Source organism: Phyllostomus discolor, chromosome 2 (assembly GCF_004126475.2).
Source record: "Phyllostomus discolor isolate MPI-MPIP mPhyDis1 chromosome 2, mPhyDis1.pri.v3, whole genome shotgun sequence".
Taxonomy (NCBI): domain Eukaryota; kingdom Metazoa; phylum Chordata; class Mammalia; order Chiroptera; family Phyllostomidae; genus Phyllostomus; species Phyllostomus discolor.
Window position 1 is genome coordinate 214,566,961 of NC_040904.2, and position 25,690 is coordinate 214,592,650.

The window sequence follows — 25,690 nt, forward strand, 5'->3', positions numbered from 1 at the left end:
TGGCAGTCGCTTCAGGTCTAGGGGCCGAGGCCGGGACGCGCCAGCGAGATCTTGGGCTCTCCTTTACGGGCAGAAACTGTAAACACACACTCTCTCCGTGGCTGTGGCCCCCCTCACCTCCTGCACCAGAGGTCCTGTCCACTCGGTGTTCGAGTGACCCAGCTCCTGTGTGGGGTGTTCCCAGGTCTCCAGGGCTCTGACACGGGCAGGAGGACTTTGTCCGGGGAGGACCGCGTCGGTGCCAGGACCATTGGTGACAAGGGACAGGGAGGCCCCGGCACACCCGACGCCCCCAGGTGGTCTCCTGAGAGGGGCTGGGTGGGGCCCAGGCCGCCTGGCCCCACGAGCTCGCTTCCCGGAAGAGCGGCTGTGGGCACCTCGGAAGGCCCTTCCCTTCGGGTTCAAGGCCCGGATGTCAGTGTCTCGGCGTCCGTGCCCTGCGAGGGTGGGTTTTTACGGAGAGAAACAATTCTGTCTTCTGGGACCAAGACGAAAGGGGGCCCAAACAGGAAGAATCACCATCATGCCCAGAGATACTGGCTTTTGATGCTGAATAGAAAACTAAATTCTGGCTAAACTGGAAAACCGAACAGGATATGTATATATAAATGAAACCTACTGTTTCCTTGAAAAGCTAGCACATGTGCAATATGCAAGCCTGTACAGAATTCCGGCCGGCGATTTACAGCCACGTTAGGACGACGTGAGATGCGCTTCCCGGAGGCCGGCTGCTAGGCCACACCCTGCACGGGGGCCGCCCCCGGAAGGTCTGGTAACATCCTCCAAAAGTCAACTGAGTCGCCTTTTTGTGATTGGGACAACAAAACTAGATCCTGGTGTAACTCTAGCCAGATCCTTTGGGGGACAAATCTCACTGGGAACACGCCTTTCATCCATCCGCTGGACGGACACCATGCCAAGGCCCAGTGACCCGCTCCACCCCCAGACAGGCCAGGGGGGAGCGTGGCTGCGACTCGTGGGGAGACGCCCCTGCCTGCGAGTGGGCGGGCTGCGGGCTGTGGGCTGCGGCGTGTCCCTGCTGCTCCGCGTTTTCTCCCAAGTGCGCCTCTGGCCCTCGTGTTTCCAACGCTCTTCCTCTCATGAAGACACAGGAGCCTCGGCTGCTCCCACAGGCCCCGGGAGTCCCGGCGAGACGCGGGAACGCAGACTAACCACCGCCCCACCTTTCCGGGGCCGAGCGCTGTGAACGGACACTGTCCCTGATCACACTGTGACCAGGACACTTCTTCAAATGAGAAACGAGAGACAACTTTCTTATGAATGCCCTAAAATGTGGCACCTAGGTCTCCTCAAAGCCCAGCTGTTCTTTAACTTCAACTCCCATTTGAGGAGTGTATGCCTGCTTCGCCACCTAGCGCACGACACTGGGGACAGGTGTGTCCCCGGAAGATTAAAGGCGGCCTCGCAGGAAGTGAAAATGTATCAATACCAGGACCCATCAGGACGCTGGGGCTCTGGCGCTGGCTCATCCTGTCACTTCTGACTTTGTTCCTGATGCCACTTGTCACTTTGAAAAGACAAACCTCAGTGACAGCTCGGGGCCTACAGACCACCCCCGGGCGTGGTGAAGATTCAGCCTCAGAGGCGGTTTCCGAGGGTTTACGGACACACAGGCCGACGCTGCTGCAGGTCGGCCCCTCTGTCCCGAGCAGCGGTGCCAGGGCTCCGCGTCACCTGGGGCCGCGGGCCTGGGGCGCGCTCCCGCCCCACCGCCTGCCGTCCAGTCCCGGGCGCCCGCCCACCCTCGCTGGCCGCTTCCTCATCGGTGAGACGGGGATGACCACGGCACCCGACTGTCGGGCAGGCGTCTGCTCACGCCAGGGGCTCCCCGTGTGCTGGGCACGGAGCGGCCACACCCCGCTGTGCGCCTGCTCGCGGCCTCACGGGGGCGGCGTGAGCGCGAAACCCTCCCCGCTGGCGCCCACTGCCTGGTCCTGCAGCACTTCCACGTCACCGTGACCGGCCCTTAGACGCCCCGCGGGACAGACAGGACAGAGGCACAGACACCCCCGCTGGCTGACCCGGGGCCCCGCCAGAAGTCCCAGCCCCCAGGCTGAGCCTCAGAGCTGGGCTGACTTCCGGTTCCCATCGGGGACAGTCACCTCAAGCCCCTCACCTCTGAGGACGGGGAGGGGGCTGGCCTTCCGCACAGGCTGGGTGACCTCGCCCTTCCACGGGCCGCATTTCTCCCAAGGGCCAAGTTCGTCTCCGGACCCCGGATGACTGGGGAGAAAACCATCCTCAGAACCGCCCTGGACACAAGCCTGGGGGCTGCGCCTGGCTCCCCTGGACACCCCAGCAGCGCCCAGGGCACTCGGCCACGTGGGCTCTCAGCTCTGAGGCTGGAAATCGTGCAGGTGGACGCACGGCTGAGCACGGGCTGGGCGCCGCCAGGGATGTGGGGGTGTTCAAACCCAGCCCCACCACGCGTCTCCCGGGACTGGGTGCCCGGGAGGCAAGCATCCGAGTGTCTGACCCCTGACCCCAGCGGTGCAGAATGGCCGGCGATCGTACCCGACCCAGTCACGTGCTGGAACCCTGGAGACTCCAGTGAGGTAGGTGGTGTTGGCCCCATTTTACAGGTGGGCAAAGTGAGGCAGAATGAAATGCAATAGCTTGCCTTTAATAACAGCATACAAAATCTAAAGAAAGCCCCGAGTGGCCCCGTTCTGGAGCCCCGCGCGAGCCTTCAGAGCGCGGAACGACATCACACAGGAGGGTGAGCCCCTCCAGCTCCTTTCTGCTCCCCCCCCCCAAGAGAACTTCAGCACACACTGTGGGAGCCAGAGACTCCGGGGCCTTCAAGCGCGGCCTCGCGGCCCCGGCCGGCAGTTCGCTCCTCGTGGCTGGGGTGACGGGTCTGCCGCTGAGAAGGCTCGTGGCTTTGAGAAGAGCACGTGGGTTGTCACAGGTGGAAGTCCGGGCTGGCGCGGGGCCTTGGGCGGGGCAGGGGCCGGGGGGCCACTCACACCCCCGACTGGCCGAGCCGAGGCCTGTCCCCTCCTGCCTAGGTGAGTGGGTCTCAGAACCAGGACCCTCGCTCAGGCAGAGGAAACAAGCGCTAGAAAACCAGAAATGAAACACCCTCCTCCCCCCCGACCCCCCCGGAGGATGGAGGTTCTACTAGAACCTTCCTGGGAGCACGCCAACCCCACCCCACCCCACCTGCCTGCAGTGAGACCCCACCCCTGTCCTGTGGGCCCCCACGTTCGGCGGTCACACGGCCGAGGCACAGGGGGAAGTCTCGGGTTGGAGGTGTGTGTGTGTCGGCGATGCTCTTTGGCTGGAAGCAGAGGCCTTCCTGGCGCGGCCAGGGCCCGTCCGCTCTGCTCGAGGCCTTTCTGGGACCAGGGTGGGCGCCGTGTTCCGAGCGAGCGCCACACCATCACACAGCCCGGTCCCCACCTCCCCAGGGTGGCCCCTTCAGGACCAAGCCAGGGAGGGCGGACGCACCAGGACCAGCTCGGGTGCTCAAGTTCATTGGCACAGCGCTGCAGAATCTTAAAACCGTTCTCCTTTAGAGGGCTGACAGTGGGCACCCTGGGTGCCCCAGTGGGCGCTGGGCACCCGCCATCTGCAGGGTGCGCACGGCGAGTCGCAGGACTGGGCGCACGGCTCCCTCCTCTGCTCTCTCGTGGCCTCGTGGCGCCTGGGGGCCTCCTCGGGCGCAGAGGGCTCTCGCAGACGGGCTGGGGCGGTGCTGGGGGCGCGCAGGGCAGGAGCAGAGCCAGCGGGAGGAGAGAGAGGCACTTCAGTTTGGGCTGGTGTTCGCGGAGTCGGCCCCGGCCCCGGGGGGTCGAGCGGCCCCGCCTGGCCCCGGCTCGGCGCTGGGCTGTCACAGAAGACCCCGGTGGCGGCGGGCGGGTAGGCACTTGGCAGCACTCCCGGGGCCGGGCGGGGCTGGGCTCCGCGCACGGCTAGGCCATCAGGATGGGCTTCTGCCGAACCTCCAGGATGTCTAGGGGTACGAGGGGGGGGAGGACAAGCACGGAGGTCAGCACCCCGAGCGCTACGCCGACAGCAGCTCCTCCCGGCAGCCGGTCCGCGCTGTCACGCGCATGCGCACGCCCGGCGTCAGCGACAGGCCCCAGAGCAGTACCCCCACCACGGGGCGGGGAGACGCCCAGGGTGTGTGTGTGGGCCCTCGGGGACGGGCGGGCCGCGGGAGCGCTACACAAAGGAACCCCTGCGGGGCCGACAGCTTCCCCAGCGGCCCCACAGGGAGTGGGAACGGGGAGACCGGACCCAACTCAGGACGCGGGGTTGGGCGCCCCCGGGATCGTCCCCCGGAGCCCAGGGCCCAGGAGTCGGGTCCCGTTCCCGCGAAGAAGTGAGACTAGCTGTTCACGGCGAACACCGTTACCTGTTAGGATCCGATGCAGCGGCAAGGTGACGTAGGTCAGGTGTGCATAGAGAAGGAAGTTCCCGTCCGCTCTGTTCAGCTTCAGCCAGGACCCGACCAGGGACCGCCCCGTGCCCGACAGGGACCGAGACCGCAGGTTGGTGGCGTTCTGCAGGTCCGCTGCGGAGGGGAGGTCGGGGCAGGGGGTCAGAACGCCTCCCACTGCGGGCCTCCCCCGGACCCGGCTGCGCCCCCTGCTGGGCGCGTGTCACTCTGGCCTGCGGCACCCGCCCCCTCCTGCCCATCTGCGGACCCCACCCACCCCCGCCCACCAGGTGGAGCGGCCAGAGCCCGGGGCGGGGGCCGGGCCCTGAAGGGCCGCAGGCGGTCCCCCGGGGCTCAGCGCCCAGCTCACCGCCCCCGCCGTCCTCCCGGAAGAACTCCTCGCTGTCGTTGGCCGAGTGGGACTTCTTCATCTCGGCGATGCGGTTGCGGGGCACCTTCCGCTTGAGGGACGGGGAGAAGAAGGTGGGCCGGTTGTTCCGCTCCGGGGTGGGGGGCGTGCTGAAGGAGGTCACCTGGGGGCGGAGAGCGGCCGTCACCGGAGCGGCCCGCCTGTCGCTGGGCGTCCCCAAGCCGGCTCACCTCCCGCCCTCGAGACAAACCCAGGAAGAGGCCCAGGAGGGGCCCCTGACTGGCGGAGGGGGACTCGGGCTGTGGTCTGGACCCCGTGCTGCGGACGGCCGAGCGGGCCCTGGGACCCCAAGTCAGCTCCGGGGCCGCCAGCACTGCCCTCTCCAGGGCCCCAGGCCCGGGCCCCTCCCCCCCCGCAGCCCATGGACCCACAGAGTCTTCCACGAGGCAGGACCCACATCAACCCCGTGGGGCAGACGCAGGAACCGAGGCCGATGGCGGACTTGACGTGTCCAAGGTCACCCCGCAGGGTGACAGCAAAGCCGCCACCGCAGCGGGGCCCTGCGCCCCGGGCCAGCTCTCCGCTCGGATCCCTCCGCGCGGATCCCACCTCCTGTCCGATGCGCCCCGCCCCTCGCCCAGCCCTACTCACGGATGGGCCGCGGCTGAGCGGCCCACTCCTCCGTCCCGCCCCCTCCCCAACCACGCTGTGTGCCCACCAGACATTGTCCACACCCACTTGGTGCCACGTGGGCGCAGCGCTAAGCACAGACAGGCACGTGACACCAGTCCCTGCCCTCAAGGGGCTCACAGTCTGCTGGGGGCGACAGACTCGAAAAGCGACACCCAGAGCCTGCACACTGCTTGCTGAGACAGAACACGAGGCACAGGACACCGGGGCACAGAGGAAAAGCCTGAGAAGTCAGGGAAGGCTTCCTGGAGGAGAGGCCGCTCGAGCTGGGTCTTGACAGACGAGTAGGAGTTCGCCAGGTGAAGAAGGGGGGGAAGGGCGTTCCAGGCAGAGGGAACTGGGCCCATCTCCTCCCTCCTCCCCATGCAAACAAGAGTCCGAGGAACAGGGCGAGCTGGGACCGGGACTTCGGGGGCCCGGCAGCCTCCTCGCCACGGCGCCGGCGTCCATCACTGTCCTGGCGGCGGGTGGCTCCAGGTGATCCTCCCACAAGTCAGGGAAGGTTTTCAAAAGATAAAAAACAGACACCAGAAACCACAATACACATAGCATCTGCGTTCGCCATCCCTGGTTCCAAGTGACCCCCCAGGACAGGAGGGCAGGCAACAGTGGGCAGCGGGGGCCCGGGCAGTCCCCGCAGGTCCCACCCCCGGACCCCCTCTGGGCAGGGCCTTTCACGGGCAGCCTCCCTGGGAGGGCGGAGCTATCACTCCGGCCTGGCAGGTCGGAAGGTCAAGGCTGAGGCAGGTCAGGGAGGCGTCTGGAGTCACTGAGCAGACAGCCGGCTGGGACTGGCACCAGGGCTGTCGGCCCAGGGCCCAGGCCGCGCCTCCACGAGGATGCCACGTGCGCGTTCTGTCGGGGCCTCGGGACCAGGGAGGAACCGTGCGCTCCTTGTCTCAGAAGCGAGCCCGGAAGGGGGAGGGGCCTCTGTGCAGTGTGCAGAGAGGCCCTGGCCTGGAGCCCCCCGCCCCCCCCTTCACAGAGGAACACCACTACTCTGATCTGCTCCCAGAACACACGCATCGCAGCAGAAGACACGCAACAGAAAAGGTACTGAGAAGACCAAGGAGACCGCCCTCTGGCCTCCTGGAGACACCCGAGGTTCACGTAACTGGACACAACTGGAAGGACGGCAAATACACCCCTTGACCTCAGGGGTCAGCAGGAAACGCACCATTCACATTCTTTACGGGCACTTCCCAGGGGCCCCGCCGGCAGTCACGCTCAGGCGGCTGCTCCTCACGGGGTGTCCCCTGGGGCCCGGCCTGCACAAGGGCGTGAGGGGCGGTGGCTGTGGGCCTCTCTGCGCTCAAGGGCGCGAGCGTGCTCAGCCCGTCTCTCTCGATGAGCAAGCTGAGGCTCCAAGAGGAGAGGGGACCGTCACAGGAGCGGCGGCACCTAGCCCCGCCCCTCTCTTGGAGGTGCACTGAGCCGGCTGCCTCCGCACCCCTGGTGGGCTGACTTGCCTGCCCTCTCCCGTGGGCTGTGGGCTGCTCCTGCCTGAGCCCAGGGTCCCCCTGGAGGCCCTGGGCCCCCTCGGGCACAAGCTGCCGTGGACCTGGGCTCCCATCCGGGGAAGGGTGGTGGCCTAGAGAGCGTGGGGCTGAGGGGCTGCCGCACCAGAGTCACATGATCTGGGGCAGTGCAAGCAAGTCCAGGGACCCTGGCCCCCGGGTCTGGGGGCGGGAAAGCTCACGTCTACCTGCAGGGCTGCAGGCGGGCTGCAGGCGAGCTGCCGGCAGTGTGGTCGCGCGGCACCTCGTGCACCACCGGCCGGGCCGAGTGCCAAGCTGGGCGGTCCAGGGCGCTGCCCCCTGGGGCAGTCCTCACAGGACAGGCGGGGAGGCCAGCTCATCCCCGCCCCCTCACTCCCCAGGCCGGCCCGTCACTGTCGGGGCCCGCCCAACAGGCCCTTGGAGACAGACACCAGGACAGGCCCATCAGCCTGGCTGCAGCCACAGCTCGGGAAGCGGGAAGAGCCCCGGCCCAGGCACTAACCTGCTGTGCGGCTCCGGGCAAGGGCCTTGCCCTCCCGGAACCTCGGCCTCCTCGCTGGAGTGGTGGGCACGCGGACGCCTGCCCCCTCGGCTGCGGGGCTCGGGGGCATACTGGGGAGCAGGCTCGGGGGGACGCCGGGGAGCAGGCTCGGGGGACGCCGGGGAGCAGGCTCGGGGGGCAGGGGCCCTGCCCGAGCGGCACGGCCCTTACCCGCTCATGCATGGGCGAGGCCGGGCTGGAGTCCTCCTCAGTCCCGCAGGGCGACGTGTCCCCCGTGGACACACGGTTGACAGCCATCTCCGCGTGGCCCTTGCCCTGCGGCCCCTTCATGCGCACGAACTCCATGTTGTTGTACTTGTAGAAGCCGAACGACATCTTCTGGGCCATGCGGGCGGCCACGCTCACCTGTGGGCGGGCGGGGGGGGCCTGAGCAGGCGGGTGGGCGGGCCTCGCCCCGGGGACGCGAGCAGCCAGGGTGGCCGTCCCTCGAGAACCAGTCCTGCCAGGGGTACTGAGCCCCGACGCACATGCCCATCCCTGTCCAGTGACCCCTGCCCACAGCAGCCCCGGGGCCAGGCCGGGGTCAGAGCTCCAGCCCCAGGAACCCGCGCCTGCCGGCCCGCTGCTGTCCCCACACTCCAAGGGGAACGTCCCGTGAAGCGGGCCCCGGGCCGCTGCCGCAGCGGGGCCTGCACGGGCAGGCGCCCCCAGGCCCGGCTGGCACTCACCCGGTTGTCGTACACCTTCTTGAGCGCCTCGTAGCGGATGGAGCCCTGGAAGATGACGCCTTGGAACATGTTGGTCTTGTCGCTGGCCACCAGCTCCACACAGACCATCTCCCCTTCCCCCACGGTCATGTCGCTGAACACCTGGGCGGGCGCACGGTGCGGGGGGAGGGGATGTCAGCTGTCGGCCGCCCGCCGGCCCGGCTGCAGCCCGGCCAGCTCCCCTCTCCCCTCCCCTGCCCGGGCTGCCCGGAGGACTGACTGCTCGGGGAACTCCAGTATCGCAAGGGACGGCACGGAGCCACAGGTCGCGAGACACCTGTGGCCGCCAGACCTGCCCTGCTCCGCTGAGCCCAGCATGGGAACCAGGACAGAGTAACTGCGGGCAGGGGTGGCGTCCAGCAGAGGGCGTGCCTGGCCATGTTCCCCAGGGAGGACGTGGTCTGCAGCACACTCCCAGGCTGAGCAGTCAGGACGCTGACAAGGCCTGCCCGGTCTGAGTTCTGTTACGGGGTCTCCCTCACTCAGGCGGTGGCACCCCACCCCCTGCCCCGTCCCCTCCACCTTCACGACTTGCATGCAGGCACATAGTGGTGCAGAGTTTCAAGGTCACAGGCTCAGGTTCAAATCTCAGGTTCAATACGAACTACCTGTGTGAGCCTAGAGGGGCACTTAGCCCCCTGAGCCTAAGGTGCTTCAAGACTCCATCAAACCCTGAGACCCTAGAAGCCACGCCCCCTTCCTGGACTCACAGGCGCCATCAGGGCCCCAAGGCGGAGGAGACTGGCCGGGCTGGGGCGAGCAGGTTGGGAGTGGGACTCCTGTTTTCCAGGTGAGTCACCCTGTGCCCTGGGGCCTGGTGTTCCCAACCTCAAAACAACAGTGTGACCAGGATGACTTCTGAAGCCCCACCCCTCCGACACCCCAGGATCCCAAGCCAGGGCAGCGTGGGTGTCTAACGACCGCAATATAATGATGGCCCTTCCGGCCAGGCGGCACCTTTGTAGGTGCTCACCGTGCCCTTTCATCTCTGACCCTGAGCCTGCGTGTAAGTGGGTCGGACGACCCCAATTTCACAGGTGGGAGAACCGGGATCCGGGCTGGGGGCTTCCCTGCCACACGTTCAACATCAGAGTGGGGGCCACCCGGGCAGGAGTCTGGACCCGCCCCCCACCCCCACCCCGTGCAAAGGGTAAGGCCCGAGGGAGGGAGGGCAGCTCTGACCAGGAACCGCCCGGAGCTGCGCCCACCTCCTCGAAGCTGTCGATCATGAAGAAGATGTTGGGGTAGCTGATCTGAGACTCCTCCCCTTTGCTGTCCATGGGGTGTCTGCTGGGGGAGGCGAACACTTGCTGCAAGGAAGGAGGTTCGAGGGCAGAGTGAGGCCCGCCCGGCACGCCTGCCCAGGGCCGCTCAGCTGCGTGGGGCGTGTCACTGCGGGCGCACCGCACAGCGCCGGGTGCGGGAACGCGTCTGGAAGGAGCCTCGTGGGACGGCCTGCTGCGTGCTCCATGCATGGGACACGGGACACGCGGAGCTGATGGGCTTCCGGAGCCAGCCCCCAGCCTCGGGTGCGGGGAAGTGAGGAGGGGACCCGCCTCCTCAGAGCAGACACGGGGCGGGCGGGGGACTGCACTTCTGGGCCGAGCTGGCGGGGCGGCAGGGGGCCCTGGGCCGCGGCTCACCTGGGACTTCTTCCTGTGGATGTGGATGTCGCCCCCGTCGGCGCGCGTGCACACGGCGCAGGTCACCATGTAGTCCAGCTGCGGGCGGGAGAGCACAGGCCGGCCGGGGCGTGGAGCGCCCCCTGCCGCCCCGACGCCCGCCCGCCCACCGACCACCCCACGCCGGGGCCCCACCCCCCGGCCGCACCTTCTGCAGGATGAGGTTCAGGCAGACGCTCTCCTCCCAGTCAATGTCGGGGTCTCCCAGGCCCGGCAGCTTCTTGGAGTCCCGCCGGTACACCTCCACCTCCACCTCGGGCTCGGCCTCCGCTGGCTGCGAGGCACAGGCACGCCGAGTCAGCCCGCTGCGGGGCCGGGCGGGCGCTAACGCAGATGTAGGCTCCGGCCCCGCCAGGTCTCTGGCTGAGACCCCCAGGGCGAACCGAGCACGGGGCCTCTGAGGCCGTCCCTGGGCCCCCCCACGCGGGGGTGGGCGATCCCAGCGCCCCGTCCCACCCACATTCTGCTCCGTTTGCAGCCCACCCACCCGCTGACAGGCAGCACGCCACCTGCCACCCATCCACCCTCCCCCACTAGCTCAGGAAGCCCTCCGGTTGCCATGGTGACTGAGTACCAGCTCCGCCGGCTGCAGGGAAGAAGGGGCAGGAGCAGCCTGAGCTTGCCGCAGCGGACTCTCAGCACGCATGCTCCGCAGAGGCCCGCACTGCGCAGGCGCACAGAGGACCCGCGCTGCGCCTGCCAAGGGCTCTCCTCTCTTTCTGTTCCCTTGCACCGCGGGGTCCAGAAGCTGCTGAGAAGCTGCCGTCGGGCTTCCCCACGCCCTCTGCCCGCGTTGCACCCGCTGGACCCGCGGGGCCTCCTCACACCGCTGCCCGCCTCCTGCCCTCCAAACACTGCGGCCCCGCCCTGCGGGGCCGACCCTGACAGCGTGGTCACTGATGGGCCTGACCCGGCCCACTGCTGCCCTTTCCCTTCCTGCAACCCTCCAGCGGGGTGTCCCCTCCTCCTCTTTGGGGGCTCCCCCCTGCTCCCCACTCTCCCCACCGTCGCAGCACCGTGGCTCTGCGTCACCGGCTGCTCGGTCTGTCCCAGCACACTGGGGCTCCCCAGGGATGGGGCCAGGGCCAGGGCTGAGTTGGGTGCATTGCGCCCAGCTGTGGGGGGCCACGCAGGGCGGCCCCACCCATCTAGTTCCACATCCCTGAGCCCCGGATCCAGAGCACCACTGTCCCCAGCTAAGAGCCACCCTGCCCAGACCTTTCCCCGGCCCCCCAGGCCACTCCCTGAACCCGCCTGCCTTTCCAGAGAAGTCTAGTCTGAGACGGGCTAAGACCCTTCCTGGACCAGAGCTGGGCCACTCTGCAATTCCAGGGACAGCTGCGGGTGTCTCATGGGGACTGTCCCTCCGAGAGCCTCCGGCCGCAGCAGACTGCCTCTGGGAGAAGGCCGAGCCTGCACGGAGGCTCATCTGTGTCTGGACCTCCGGCAGATGCCAACAGGTGGAGGGACGCCGCCCCCACTCCGGCCAGCCGCTCACCGTCTCCCGCTGCTCCCTCCGGTGTCAGCCAGCTCACTCTGCAGGTCCCCTCCTCTTCCCACAGGCTCCAGGGACCGTCTCGGTGCCCACGACCTTAAATCTCTACCTCTGTCCCCGGCCTCTGGGCTGAGCTCAGACAGGCAATCCACAACCTCGCCACAGGCACCCCCCACCCACTCAACCCACCCAACACTCGAGTCCTGCCTGGGGGTAAGCTGCCGTCCTTGGCACCATCTGACTACCCCTCCCTCTGCGCCTGGTCCCCTGTCCCTGGCTCAGCCTCCAGGAGCGGCCTCCGGGCTTCTGCTCGCGCCCTCTCTGGCCCTCGACCCGCTGCCGCCGGAGCACGTGCACAACGGCACTCGAACCGAGTTCCCTTCTTCCGTTTACCGGGGCTGCGGGATAACGCCCAGCTGCCGGGTGGGACTCTGGCACCCCTGTGCGCCGGCCCCCACCGCCCTCCCCTTCCCCCCGAGGTCACACAGAGCCCCCAGCGACGCCTGAGTGTGTGGGGATTTTACGTTCCACCAGGCCCACCGTTTGGGCCACTGGGCCCTGCCAGGGAACGCCTTTCCCTTCATTTAAGGCTCACTCACCCACGTGGCTCTGCTGACCACTGCCCTTCCCTCTGGTCCCTGCACACGTATTTGCCACACCGTCACACACTTCTGGGTCCTGGTGACAACACAGTCGCACAGCCAGCCGCCTGCACGCACCAGCTGACCCCAGGCGACCCAGGCCAGCCCCTGGGTCTCCCCACCCGCCACGAAGCCCCACCAGAGCGGCCGTACCGCCACTGGCACGCAGGAGGCTGGCACGGCAGGGCGGTTGCTGTGCCTCCTCTGCAGCGGATGCCAGGCCCGTCCATCGGCGGGAAACCTCCTCCACCCGTGTGAGGCTCACACAGCAGGCCCTCGGCAGGGCAGGGGCTCCAGACGCTGGGCGCATAAGCCGCAGCTCGCCGGCCCCGGCCCCGGTGCAGGCCGGCTGCAAGTTCCTGAGCTGCCCCCACAGCTTCCCACTGTTCGTGTTTAAAGGAAAACCCTGTCTCCACGTTTGGCTTACAGCTTGCTTAAACGCTTTACAAACTACTAACCCTTATGAAAAGCAGAAGGAAACACTCGAAGTCTGTTTCGTTCACTTCTCTACAGACTTAAATTCAGTGGAAGAAAGACCTTAAGTGAGTCACGTCATCCCTGAGTGCTCTGTGGCCTCATTTGTGAAACGAGGATTTAGCCCTGGCTGGTGTGGCTCAGGGGGCTGAGTGCCGGCCTGCAAATCAAAGGATCACTGGTTCAATTCCCAGTCAGGGCACATGCCTGGGTTGCAGCCAGGTCCCCAGTAGGGGGCGTAGAAGAGGGAACCACACATTGATACCTCTCTCCTCTTCCTCTCTCCCTTTCCCTGTCTAAAAATCAAACAAAATCTTTAAAAAACGCATTATAACATTAAAACATGGATGCAACACCTGCCCCGTGGAGCTGCGGGGAGGACACAGCGAGATCAAGAAGTTGAGGACTTGGCGCTGTGTGGGGTCTGGGGTCTGGGTCAGTGAGTGGCTGTCATTCCGTCACCGTCATCCCCGAGTCAGGTCAGCCTGTCCTCGGCCAGGGAGGAGCCGGACTCTGGGGTCAAAGGGCTGCTTATTCACTCCTCTTGAGACGCTGGCCACGGCGCCTGCCCGAGCCTCAGCTTCCTCACAGGTGCAGCGAAGACGCCGCTGCCCCTCAGGGCCACAAGGGCGAAGGCTCGCACGAGCGCAGGCCGCGCCCAGCACACCCCCTTTCGCCAGCACGTGCGACTGTCTCCGCATGGGTCTGGGCACACAGTAGGTGCTCGGGGAACCGCACGTCCTCCCACGACGTGCACCAGGACGGCCGGGAGCCCACCTCACCCGCCAGGAGCGGGGCGCACCGCGGGGCTCGGCTGGGGCCAGGGGGCCGCTCACCTTCCTCGCGTCGCCGCCGCTCTCGCCGCCGGCGAAGGCCCGTTTCCGGCGCACGTAGAAGAGCATGTCGTCCTGCCGCGGGGCCCACTTCTCCATGAAGTAGGTGGAGAACATCCACGTCCAGAAGGCGATGCGGTCGTCCTTGACGTACCCTGCGGAGGGGGGCCGGAGGGCGGCCGGGTCAGCGGGCCCTCGCCCCAGGGCCCGGCCACGCCGCCCCCTCCTCCCCCACCCCGTCCCCAGCCTGGGTCCCCACCGGGGCTCTGTGCCGTCCAGGGCCCCCTCCTCCCCCACCCCCACCCCAGCCCCGGGGCGGCCAGAAAGGCTGAAGGACAGCTCCCAGGAGGCCCAGCTCTCCCCCAGAGGGGGCCCGGAGCCCCAGCCGCACGGCCGGGCAGGCGACTGCAGCCTGAGGATGAATCAGCAGCTTCGCTGGGAAGGGAAGACCCAAGGAGAGAGGAAGCGACGCTGGGGCTGCGCTGGAAAGGGCTTCGGAGGGGAGATCCGTCAGCAGACAGGCTCCACCCTCAGCCCCCGCCCCGCCCCGCCCCTCCCCAGGCTGCAGCACCCCCCACGGAGAGCCCCGCTTAAAGGGGCAGCCACCCTCTGCCAGCTGGTCTGGGCTGCCGGCAGAGAGAGCAGAGAGGTCGTGCACAGCCCCCCCGCCCCGCGCCCCCGGGGCCTTTCCACGCGCAGGGCTTGATCTCCCGGGGGACAGGACTCTGCTTTTCCACAAACCGTGTTTCTTTAGGATAAATATCTCTATGTCATCAGTGCTTCCTGCGCACAGAGAAAACGCCCCAGGCTCTGGGGGAAAGGCCTGGGTTCCCCCCCAGTGCTGCCACCGGCGCTGTGACCCCAGGCAAGCAGCCTGGCCTCTCCGACCCCAGCTCCTCCCCGGGGGATGTGGACAGAACGCCCTGGCGGGGACCAGGGCACGCAGAGCCCCTGCCAGGCAGAGGGGTGTTGGCAAAGCCTCCCCTCCTCCCCTCCCTTTCTAGACAGACCCAAGGAAATTTCAAGATCTGCCCCGGAGCTATTTCTCATAGACTCCAAATATCTGGCGGTGGCTGGTTCTTCCTCTCTGCCCACAAGGCCCCTGACCGCCGTGTCCTGCGCCCCCTCTTCCGTGCGGGAAGGAACTGACCCGACCCTACACCGAGACCCGGGGAGCCGAGGACCAGCTGCCGCTGGGACCCTCCCCCGCCCCCACAGGCAGCTCCGAGGCCAACCAGGACCGGCCAGGTGACCTGGCACACGGCCCGAGCCCCCGCCCCCTGAGGCGCAGCCCCCAGGCTCCAGACGCCTGAGCCGCGGGAGAAAAGTCCCGTCTTCTTCAGTGTCCTGCTGCTGCACCACCACCAAGGAACCACGGCGCCGACCGTGCCCTCTGCGGGCCGCAGGGCCACCGGGGGCCCACCCACGCCCGCAACCTGCCTGGCCCCCAGCGAGGAAACAGAAGGGGTCTCTCAGCCAGGACCCCGGTCCGCCCCGGGGGGCAAAGATGGAAAGCCGGCAGGGCTGACAGCCATCACCCGGCCTCCCAGCACCGGTGGGACCCACAGGCTGTCCGCACCACCCACCACCCGTCTGAAACTCCCGCCACACTCGTGTGACAGGCTCTGCCCCAATCCACACCACGACAGACCCCCATGCACAATTAAGCAAAGAGGCTGTGGTTATTCTTGGATAAAACTTGAACCCCTGCCTGGCTGGTGTGGTTCACTGGATTGAGTGTCGGCCTGCGAAGCAAGGAGTCACTGGTTCGAGTCCCAGTCAGGGTACATGCCTGGGCTGCAGGCCAGGTCCCCAGCAGGGGGCATGTGAGAGGCAGCCACACACTGATGTTTCCCTCCCTTTTTCTCTCTCTCCCTTCCCCTTTAAAAATAAATAAAATCTTTAAAAAACCCCCACAAAACTCGAACTCCCACCCCTACTCCACCCTCCACACCCAGATACAGGATCTTTAAAGGCCTTTCCCACCCCCCCCCCAAGATCTTTCCCACTGACTTCAGAACAAAACTCACAGTCCTTACACGGTGTCCGCCCCTCGTCCCTCCCCAGCCACGCCGGCCTCCTCGGGAGGCGGGAAGCTGACCTTGTGACCTGCCGCAGGGCACACCCCTGCGCCCCTCCACCTTCCCACCAAAGCTCTTCTTGTCCCTCCGTTTAACTCTCAGGGTCCCTTCTTCAGAGAGCCCCTCGGTCTCCGGGTCCTCCCCGCCACATCATCGTGTCTCGCTGCCACCCTGACCCTTCTCATCTCCACCTGGTGTGTCTTCTCTGCTCCTGCCCGCCCCCCACGGGGTGACCGCAGCCAGGAGAAGGGAGCTGGGCTTGACCGCCACCAGACCTCGGTGCCCAGAACAGTGCCAGGCACCCAGTGGGCGCCCAGCAAATGCTGGGTGGGTGGATGAATGGGTCATCCCAACCTAACGGGAAACGGGCTCAGGGAGGTGGGTGACTTGCCCAGGTGCCCGCAGCAGGAAGGGGCGCAGCCACCGCCCACTGGAGCCTGGGAGCCCCCAGCGGACGGAGCGCGTCCGCACGCACACTGGCACAGAGACGCCCCGGGAGCATCGCTCCCAACGGCCCGAACTGGAGGCCGGGAGAGTGGGCACTCGGAATGCGGGACAGCCCCTCAGCAGACAACCGACGGCGATGGAAGCCCACCACGGACCCTGCGTCCTCGTGCTGGGCGGGGGGGGCAGGCGCAGAAGGCCACGCGATGTCTCAGAGGGGGAGATGCAGAGCGACAGGAGCGGCCGGCGGTTACCCCGAACGTCCTGTTTTGATGGTGGTGGCGGTCTCGCAGGCCCTCACAGCCACCGGAAGCCACCCCGCTGTTCCCTCACGTGGATGCGGCCCACTTGACGTAAACTAGACTCCACCCAAGCCGGCAAAGCGCAGCGGCAGCCGCAGCCGGCAGGAGGCATCCGGCTGGGAATGCCTGCAGCATGCGCCGGGAGCAGAAGCCGGGGTCCTCGTGAGAGGCGCACGAGCCCCTGCCTCACCGAGTGGCAGGAGAAACACAGAAGCGGAGCCCCACGCACGAGGACGCTGCCCGTGTTACGAGTGACTGCTCGTCTCACGTCTCTGGCGGCAGTGTGGCCTGCTCGGATGGCGTGGCTGCATCCAGAACCTTCCATGGTCCCGATGTCATGTGGCCCAGTGACCGTGAGTGAACAAACACACCAGGCACAGCCGGGCTGCGTGCCCTGTGCTATCTCCCGCAGGTGTACGCCCCTCCCCACGTCCCTCCCCAGGGCCTGGCCAGGGAGAAACGCCCCCCGGCCAGGAGCTCCCAGACCTCCAGGCTCTGTCCCTGTCTTCCAGTCTCCCAGCCGTCTGGTCCACAGTAGCAGCCGGTTTGCCTGGCCCGTGCAGGAGCGTGCAGCCGGAGGGCAGCACCGCGGACAGCTCCCGCCTTCCCTGCTCAGCTGGGGTCCCGGCCGTGGCCCTGACTACAGAGTCCGCCCCAGTTCCCTCGAGCTATGTCCTGTAAAGTGGCCACCAACACCGAGTAAGCAAACACCAGGCCACAGCTCCTGGGGGAAACCCAGGACCAGGTTCCTTCGAGGCTCCGGGCACACTTTTGTCTGCCAGCCCCCACACACGGCCTCGTCTGAGGTGTGTCTCTGCGTAAAGACAGGGGATGTCACACAGGGTTGGTCCGCTCCCAGCAGCCCTGCGGCTCGCGCTTGGACAGAGCCCCTCCAGCGCTCGCCCTTCCTCCCTCACGGCCTTCTCACCCAGGACCAGATGGCACTTGAGCACGACGCCCGGGGCACTTTGGAACAGCGGGCCCCCACCGTGCAGCCCGACAGTGCGAGGCACGCGGCTCTGAGCACGCAGCCAAGGGCCGTCACTCACGGCGGGCACTGAGACCAGAGGCAGAGCCCCGCCCTGTCCCACCTCAGGGGTTAGGGTTAGGGTTATGGCCTGAACAAGTTCACGGCCATAAAAAGTGATGGTCATGTACATATGACCACAGACAGCACTGTCCAAGAGCTACTCCACCCCCCACGGAAAGCCACTGGACCAGCAGGCCACATGCTTCCGAGAGGACTAGTCTCCCAGTGCCCCAGAAACAGAGCGCTCCGGCGTCACCCCGGAGTTCTGAGGGCCCGAGAAACCTGCCCATGCTTTCTGACACGGAGGCATAACGTCGATTCCAAAACCAGTGTGCACGTGCAAGTCTCACTTACACACACACACACACACACACACACACACAGAAAATCTCTCTCCTGGGCAGGAACATAAGAACCTTAACTATGAACAGGAACCCATCGGCCCACCGAAAGGAGCTGCCACGACCACGCGGGGTTCAATCCTGGAATACGAGAGTGGGCCGACGGGGAGCCCACTCACACATCCAGTGCACGCTTACAGTGCAAGCGGGAAGTGCCACGCGACCCCGGCCAGCTGTGAAACAGACCGGAACCCTCTGTCCCCGGCAGCCCCAGCGACCCGCTTCCTCCAGCGCTGCAGCCGCCTCCGTCCGCCCATGGGGGCGGCCGGCCGGCCCGCGGGAAGGAGTGGCGGAGAGAGGTCGAGAGTGGAGCAGGAGGGAGCGCAGGGACACTCGAGTCCTTAGCGCTGGGCGCTGCCGTTGTCCCGGAGGTCTGAGGTCTCAACCACCTGTTAACCAGTGACTTTCTCCTTTTGTCTCAGAGCCTGTGGACTGGTTTCTCCGCTCGGAGCCAACGGAATCCACACAAATGCAACACCGGAGTCTTAGCCAGCTTAAACACAAAAGCAGCGGAAAGCCGCCCTCGGCCCCACGGCACTGCCCAGCTACTGTCTTGTCGGGAGCCGGTTCCCACTGGCGCTCCCCAGCCCTCGTTTCCTGGGACAGGTCTGTTCGTTTACAGGTCTGTCCGTTTCTGCCACCACTTCCCCCCGCAGAACTCTCTGACTTACCTCTGCGCTATTTTACCCATTCTACCGCCAAACACACCCGGGATCCAGCCCCTTTTCACAAATGGCTCTCGTCCCCCGGGCCGCACCACCGCCCGGTCCTGCCCATGTGCCCGTGCCAGCTCCCCGCTGGGCCCCGCCGGCGTCGGCTCTCGTCACTTCCCTGCTCACGGTCCCCCGGGGGCTTCCCTCCTCACCCCCTCGGGGGGCCACCCCACCCCAACCCCCTGCCCCACCACGTCCATGTCCCCCCCAGCACCGGTCACCAGAGGCCGGCGTGCACCCCACCACTTGTTGCTGGCGCACGGTCGTCCCTGGCACAGGAGCCGGCGAACTTTTCCTGTGGAGCTCCGGACAGAAGGCGCTTCGGGCTCTGCAGACAGACCATATGGTCCCGTCTCAACCACAAAACCAGCCGCAGAGCCATGGGAGGAGCCGGGCCGGCAGTGCCCCGGCAAAGGCCTATTCACAAACATGGGCGGCCGGCGGGGGCCGGGCCGGCCAACACCTGCCCTTCCGGAGCGGAGCTGCATGCACAGGGGGAAGGTCGGCTCCGGGACAGTCCGCCTCCCTTTCCCCTGGGAGCGCTCTGTTCACGGCTGTCCACCTAGTTCGTACAACAGTGTTGGACCTACCGGAGCAGTAAGTACTGGCCAACCGAACAAAGAAACTGAATGAACCAAGCGACTGATGAAGGGGAGGGGCGCAGTGCATGGCTGCACAGACGGCGGGACTGAGCAGGAGGCGCAGACACGAGGGAAACACACGGTGACTCGGCTACACAAACCACGCGGCCTGCGCTCCGGCGAGGTGAGGACGATTCCTCGACACTCAGTCTCGGGGCAGCTGGCCAGCCGAGGGAAACGGAAGGCTCAGTCCCTGCTCAGGCCAAAATAAATTCCACAACGATCGGAACTTTTAAATGCTGTAACCAAAATCATTAAAAAAATGAACCATGAGTTAATTTTTAAAACTTTCTCAGGGAGCCTTTCTGACTCACACATAGAAGGTATCAAAGAGAACAATGACAGCTGTGACTGGTGTGGCTCAGTGGGATGGGTGCCGTCCCACAGAGCGAGAGGTCCCCGGTTCAATTCCCCGGGAGGGCACGTGCCTGGGTTGTGGGCCAGGTCTCTGGTTGGGACGGACGATCAATGTTTGTTTCCCTGTCTTTCTCTCTCCCTTCCCCTCTCTCTAAAAACAAATAAACACGATCTTTTTTATTTTAAGACAAGAATGACAAACCACGTGAACAATCGCTGTAGAGACCCCCCTCCCCCCCCACATCACAGACAGAGGAAGAAACAAACGCGCCCTGCCCTGCCTGGCGTAGCTCAGTGGATGGAGCGCGGGCTGTGAACCAGTGTCGCAGGTTCGATTCCCAGTCAGGGCACGTGCCTGGGTTGCAGGCCATGACCCCCAGCAACCGCACATTGATGTTTCTCTTCCTCTCTCTCTCCCCCTTCCCTCTCTAAAAATAAATAAATAAAATCTTAAAAAAAAAAAAAAAAAAAGAAAGAAAGAAACGCGCCCTGGGAAAGTGCGGGAACTCTCCAGTGCAGGCGGCGCTGACTTCCCCAGCGAGCAGGGAGTCCCGCGCGACGCCGGGGAAAACGGGACGGGACGGCAGCCAAGGGAGAAGCAAACGGCGTGCAAGACGGGCAGGCACACTCACCTGCGCACAATCAGGAAACGGAGACTAGAAGATCCCATTTTTCACGTCTCACGGCACCTGCCGGCACTGCGGGCGGAAGGGGCGCGAAGCAAGGCGCACCCCACGCCCGGCACTGGAAGGCGAACGGGCAAACCGCCCACGGAGGGCCGCTGGGCCCCGAAACCCCCGCCTGCCCCGCCCCGCGAGCGGCCGTCCGCCTGCGTGCGTAACGTCAGGGGACGACGCCGGCGCGTCAGCAACGTGCGGGACAGGTCCCGGGTCTCGCCGCTGGGGGGAGCTGGTTCCAGCAGCCACCCGCATGCGCCCCGTGCAGCCCGGCAAATGTCTATCTCCCGGGGCTACCATCAGGCGTGGTGCTCAGGGCCGGCGGTGGGACGGCGAGCGGTGAGCGGCACCTGGCAGGTCCTCGCCCCCTGGAGTGGGTGTTGCGGGTGGGCACACGCTTCATCAGACAAGTGGGACAGCCTCCTGGGCAAGGGCCGGGCGGGCAGGGGTGCACCCTGAGCCCGCACGACAGGCGCCGGCCCTGGTCGGCGCGGCAGGGAGGCCCCCCCGAGAAGGGCATTCACCCGAGGGCTCCTGACTATGAGTGAAGTGGGCAGAGGGGGGCCCACCAGGGCCTGCGGAGGGCGATGCCTGGCTGGCGAGGGCAGGAAAAAAGGCCCAGGATGCTGCGTGGAAGCCCGGGCTGCAGACCACCTGACCTCAGAGACCCCCTCACTGGGTTGGGGGCCTTCTCTGTATCCTCAGAGGGCTGGGGACCCCTGAAGGGTTTGGGGGAGAGGGGGCTGAGAGGGAAGTCTCCCTGGAGTGGGGAGAGTGGACCGGCGGGTCTGGGACCCACAGGAAGTAGATGCCCGATGCCGGTCCCCGGGCCATCAGAACAAGGGCCTGGCTCAGCAGCAGCCTCTGCCGGGCCCGGCCTCCCAAAAGGCTGCAGGGGCAGGGGTGGGGAGGGTCAAGTGTCCTTTCTGGGGAGCGTCCAAGCAGCAGCCCGGGCCCAGTGAATAGGCCTCTGTGGCCCCTCAATAGGCCATTCAGCACCCTGGGCCTCGCAGCGCGCCCTGCTGGCCCGAGACGCTCCCGCGGGGCACCCGAGACAGAAGCTGCCCGGGGGGCCGGGCTGTCCTGATGCTGCCTTGGACCGGAAGTGCTAGTCAGACGCCCCGCCCCCACCCCGTGACCTGAGCCCTTCCCCCACCCATGCTAGCCTAAGGGAAGCCTGGGGTTGGCTGGACCAGAACGAACCCGACACCCAGCCTGGTTCCCCACCTTCTTCCGTTAAAAGTCCCGCTCCTTCGCCAGATGAGCCGGCCTCCCCAGAAGGCCCTGGGAAGTCGGCGGCGTGGACCCCATACTCCAGCCCGCGGCCTCCTCCCCTGACCAAACGCGGGGGGCTGCGCGGCCCAGAACCACCCGCCTGCGAGAGCGGCTCAGCTGTCAGCTCCTGGGGGTCCAGCCCCACCGCCCCGCCCGCCCCGCACATGGGGCCTTCCCTGATCCCTCCCACTTCTGGGCGCCCACCCGAGCGACTTCGCCTCCTCTGATCTTCACTGGGATCCCATGAAATCAAATCACTACCTTCGTGTAACTGATGAGGAAATGGAGGCTCAAGACGCGAGTCACTGGTCTGACGTCACCCTGCTAGTGTGTGTGGCAGAGCCAGGCCACAGCCCCGACCTGGAGGGAGCCTGGTCACACGGGTTCCTAACCGCCAGGCCGAGTGCTCCTCCCCGCCTAGACCAGGCCCCTGGCTGGCAAGTGACCTTGGACCCAGGTGGGCAGGCCCACAACTGGGAGTTGGCAGGTGTTGGACCCACAGGTGACCATGACAAACCACCGGTTTGCTCAGGGAACAACGTAGCAGCCCTGAAACCTGCCCCCAGGCCGCCACCAGCAACAACAGCCGGGCTCAGGGTCCTTCCTCACACGTGCACAACGCTGTGGAACCTCATCCGGGATGAGGTTTCCCCAACAGCCCATTCCGCGGTGGCGGAGTCACCCCTGAGCCAGGTGACCCGGCTGGGTGAGAATCCTGGTGCTGCGACTGGAATCCAGGTCAGGTGCCATCAGCACCCACTCTGAGCACCTGCTCTGGGCCAGGCCCTGGGGTTCCACGAGGAAGAGCCCCTGCCCCTGACTTCAGGGCTGCCTGCACGGGATGGGGCTCTGCCAGAGCGCCCCTCGGCCCGCAGTGTCCAGAAGCAACCCCCAGACTCTCCCGGGCAGCAAGGCCTGCCCGCGCTTATACAGCCGACGGCCTTCCTCACAGGACACGGCACTTGGCTCCCCACCGGCTGTTCTGGGGGCAGTTCCCTGGGGGCTGCGATCCCGCCCCAGCACAAAGAGCAGCCCCGCACTTCAATCCTCTCTCCTGTGAGCTCCTCGAGCCATGGCCCCAACCAAACCCTGACTCACCGCTTTGCTGACGCACCCACGGGCCTCCAACATAAGCTGCGACTCTCCTGAGTAACCTCTCAGGCCCCCTCGGACGCCCACATGGGGGCCCCTCCCAGACAGCAGCTGGGGCCCGGGCGTCTCCACTCCCACCTCCCCGACCCTGCCCAGCTGCCCGGGGTCACCGACCAGTGAACAGCCCGCCTCCTCCCGCCTCCACCCCAAGTGTTCCACGGCACGAGGCACGGCACGGCATCCTGGAAGCCTCGGCCATTAGGCTGCAGGAGATGCTCCTGGCCCAGCCCATTGTCTCCGTGAGACACGAACGCCCAACCACAGGGACTCGGCCACGTGAGTGCAGCCACTATCATCCATCGCTTCACGCTTGGTGCGCGGAGCCAGGCTCAGACCCTGCGGGACTGACCCGCCCAGCCGAGCGCCCAGCAGAAGGGCCGGTCTTGCTCACTGCTGCGCCCCGGCGCCCAGCTCCAGCGGGCTCTCCAGCTCAGGCCGAAGGGCACTGAGCACTTCCCACGCGCCAAGATGCAAGGCTGATGACATGCCACATGCCACACGGGTTCTGGGGCAGCTGGCCCTTCAGGTGTCCTCCCTCCAGTGTCACCTGGCATCCTCCCTCTGGACACTAGGTGACCCCCACACACCCCGCTCCTCCCCAGAGGCTGTTCTCCCATCCCCCCCCCACGAGGGAACGGAGGCCCCCGCCCCTTGCTCAGCTCCTGTCCTCCGCTGTGTGGTGTCCTCAGACATGCCCGCTCCCACGCAGCCTCCGGACGTGTTCCCCTCCATCCCCGCTCCTCCCGAGACCTCCTTCACCGTGGAGAGCAGGGGCAGGGGAGGCCACAGACGGGACAGAACGCCTCTCCCGGGGGAAAGGGACAGGTGAGTGTGAGGATGGACAGACAGGTCACGTGCTTGCAGAATGCCTGGATCCCGAACCTGCTCTGGGATGGACCCTGAACGAAAAGCCTCAACCAGCCCTGGCTGGCGTAGCTCAGTGGATTGAGCGTGGGCTGCGAACCAAAGCATCGCAGGTTCAATTCCCAGTCAGGGCACACGCCTGGGTTGCAGGCCACGGCCCCCAGCAACCGCACATTGATGTTTCTCTCTCTCTCTCTCTCTCTCTCTTTTTCCCTCCCTTCCCTCTCTAAAAATAAATAAATAAAATCTTAAAAAAAAAAAAAGAGCCTCAACCTCACTGAGTCTCATCATCTCCACCTGTGATGGGGACACCCCCCTTGGTCACGAGGGGCTGCAGGAGACCCCAACACCAGGTGCACATTAACAGGAGGTGGCAGCTGTGCGGGCTCCGACCCTCCTCAGGAGAGCAGTGGCCTGGATGGACTTCCGGGACGACGCCGGGCGCGGAGGCCCTGGCTGAGGGTGACCGCACGCAGCTCACGCAGGCTGGCTCCTCAGGCTCTGCTGCAAGAGCGGGGATCCCAGGGGCTGAGCTGCAGCTAATGAGCCTGCTGCGGTGGGGGGGGCAGCTCCCCTGCTCCCCGGGCCACTGCTCCCTGGCAGATGGTACCGGCCAGCACAGACAAACTGCAGGTCAGCAGGATGGACCAGAGGACAGCGCTGGGGGCTCCAAGGGTGTGAAACCTGCAGCCCCAAACTTGACATTGTAGCTCTGGGCTCCCACTTCTGTCTTTGGGCAGAGGGATGTGATTCTTCCTATTTCTGCTGCTTCCTGTTTCGCTCTTGCTGGCCCTGAACCGAGGCGTGCAAGCGGCAGGGCGAGCGCTTTGTGTAAGTCACGTTTCCTTATTATCTGGGCTTCGCCTGCCTTCTAGAGACGGCGGTCTGGGTTCTGCTTTTCTCATGTTGTCATAAGAAAGGTCCCAACAGGGTGTTTTTCAAGACTCAGTGCACATCCCAAAGGAAAGGATTTTTTTACATTAAGGATTAAGAGTAACCGCAACTGTCTACAAGACAAAATAAGTAAATAAAAATTAAGCCCCCTTCTCACTTTGCCAACAGACATTTCTCAAGAACTCACGGGTCATTCGGCCCTGGCTGGTGTGGCTCAGTGGACTGAGCGCCTGCCTGCGAACCAAAGGGTCACCGGTTGGATTCCCAGTCAGGGCACATGCCTGGGTTGCAGGCCAGGTCTCCAGTAAGGGGCGTGCAAGAGGCAACTGATTGATGTATCTCTCATATATCGATGTTTTCCTCTCTTTCTCCCTCCCCCTCTCTCTAAAAGTACATAAGTAAGAATTTAAAGGATATTAAAACAATTTTATTGATTGATTTTTAGAGAGAGAGGTGGAGGTGGAGGAAGAAAGACTGATTTGCTGTTCCATTTATTTATGCACGCATTGCTTGCTTTTTAAAAAGAAATATTTCTTTCTTTCTTTCATCAGTGTTTGAGAGAAACATTGATCGGTTGCCTCTTGCACACGCCCCCAACGGGGGACCTGGCCTGCAACCCAGGCATGTGCCCTGACCCAGAACTGAAACAGCGAGCCATCTTTGGGTTCGAGGGACAATGCCCCACCCACTGAGCCACACGAATCGGCAAGAAATATATACTCTTTTAAAAACTCAAACTAGTGTGGTGTTTGTTTTGAATGTTGTCAGGCACCGGATTCCTGTTCTAATTAGTGTGTGGAGCGGGGCGGGGGGTGGGGGTAGCTCCCAAGCTGAGCTGATGCTTCCCTTGCCTGGCCAGGTGTGCACAGGGCCCTCCCCGCGTGGGGTGGCCCACGCCTGGGAGCTCTGACACCTCGTCTACAGGACGACCAGCAACACCCCCCTCCCCTCTGCAGCCAGCTGGGTCCTGGCAGGCTGTCCAGGGGCCCCCCTCCTGGTCCTGTACACGGACGGCGAGGAAACCCAGCCCTGTCGCCTGTCCCTACCGGTGGGCTACAGGTGGGAGGGCCCCATCAGCGTTCCGGCTCTTGGGATCTGCCCCTGCCGGGGTCCTGTCTGAGCCTCACTCACTCATCTGCACAGCACCACGGTGAGGCTGGCTGAATTCCGGGTCCTTCCTGTCCAGCCCGGCTCCCCCGGGACCTTCTCTGCCTGAGTCAAAGCCAAGAGCCCGGGAGCACGTTGCCAGGTGGCCCCAGGCCCTGGAGGGCGAGCTGGTCAGCCAGAGGAAGCCCCTCGGGAGCAGGCCTGCTCCCGGAACGCCCAACCCACCCAGCGCTCGCTCCCCACCCACGCCAGCGGGAAGGGCCAGGACCAGGCTTGCCGCTGCACCCAGAGGGCCTCAGCGCCTGAGGGCAGCCTGGCACACTGGGTTCGGGCCCATTGTCTGCTGTCTCCTAGGCCGGGGCGAGCCAGGCAGCCCCGGGGCGAGAAGTGA

General features: G+C 65.5%; 1 protein-coding gene across 3 annotated transcripts in view; it reads right to left on the reverse strand.

The window, feature by feature from the left end:
* Positions 1 to 2,623: 2,623 nt before the first annotated feature.
* The window catches only part of KIAA0930 (KIAA0930 ortholog), a 28,578-nt gene continuing 5,511 nt past the window's right edge, over positions 2,624 to 25,690 (reverse strand). Inside the window, exons 2-10 of one of the 3 annotated variants that reach the window (XM_036019740.1) lie at positions 13,365 to 13,516; positions 10,067 to 10,192; positions 9,880 to 9,957; positions 9,445 to 9,546; positions 8,198 to 8,338; positions 7,680 to 7,874; positions 4,784 to 4,941; positions 4,385 to 4,548; positions 2,624 to 3,979 (exon numbers count right to left, since the gene is read on the reverse strand). In XM_036019740.1, coding sequence (XP_035875633.1) covers positions 3,939 to 3,979; positions 4,385 to 4,548; positions 4,784 to 4,941; positions 7,680 to 7,874; positions 8,198 to 8,338; positions 9,445 to 9,546; positions 9,880 to 9,957; positions 10,067 to 10,192; positions 13,365 to 13,516 — 1,157 coding nt within the window. In that variant the 3' untranslated portion in view covers positions 2,624 to 3,938. Of the gene's footprint in view, positions 3,980 to 4,384; positions 4,549 to 4,778; positions 4,942 to 7,679; positions 7,875 to 8,197; positions 8,339 to 9,444; positions 9,547 to 9,879; positions 9,958 to 10,066; positions 10,193 to 13,360; positions 13,517 to 25,690 lie in introns of all 3 variants that reach the window. The other 2 variants (XM_036019739.1, XM_036019741.1) reach the window with 2 other exon arrangements.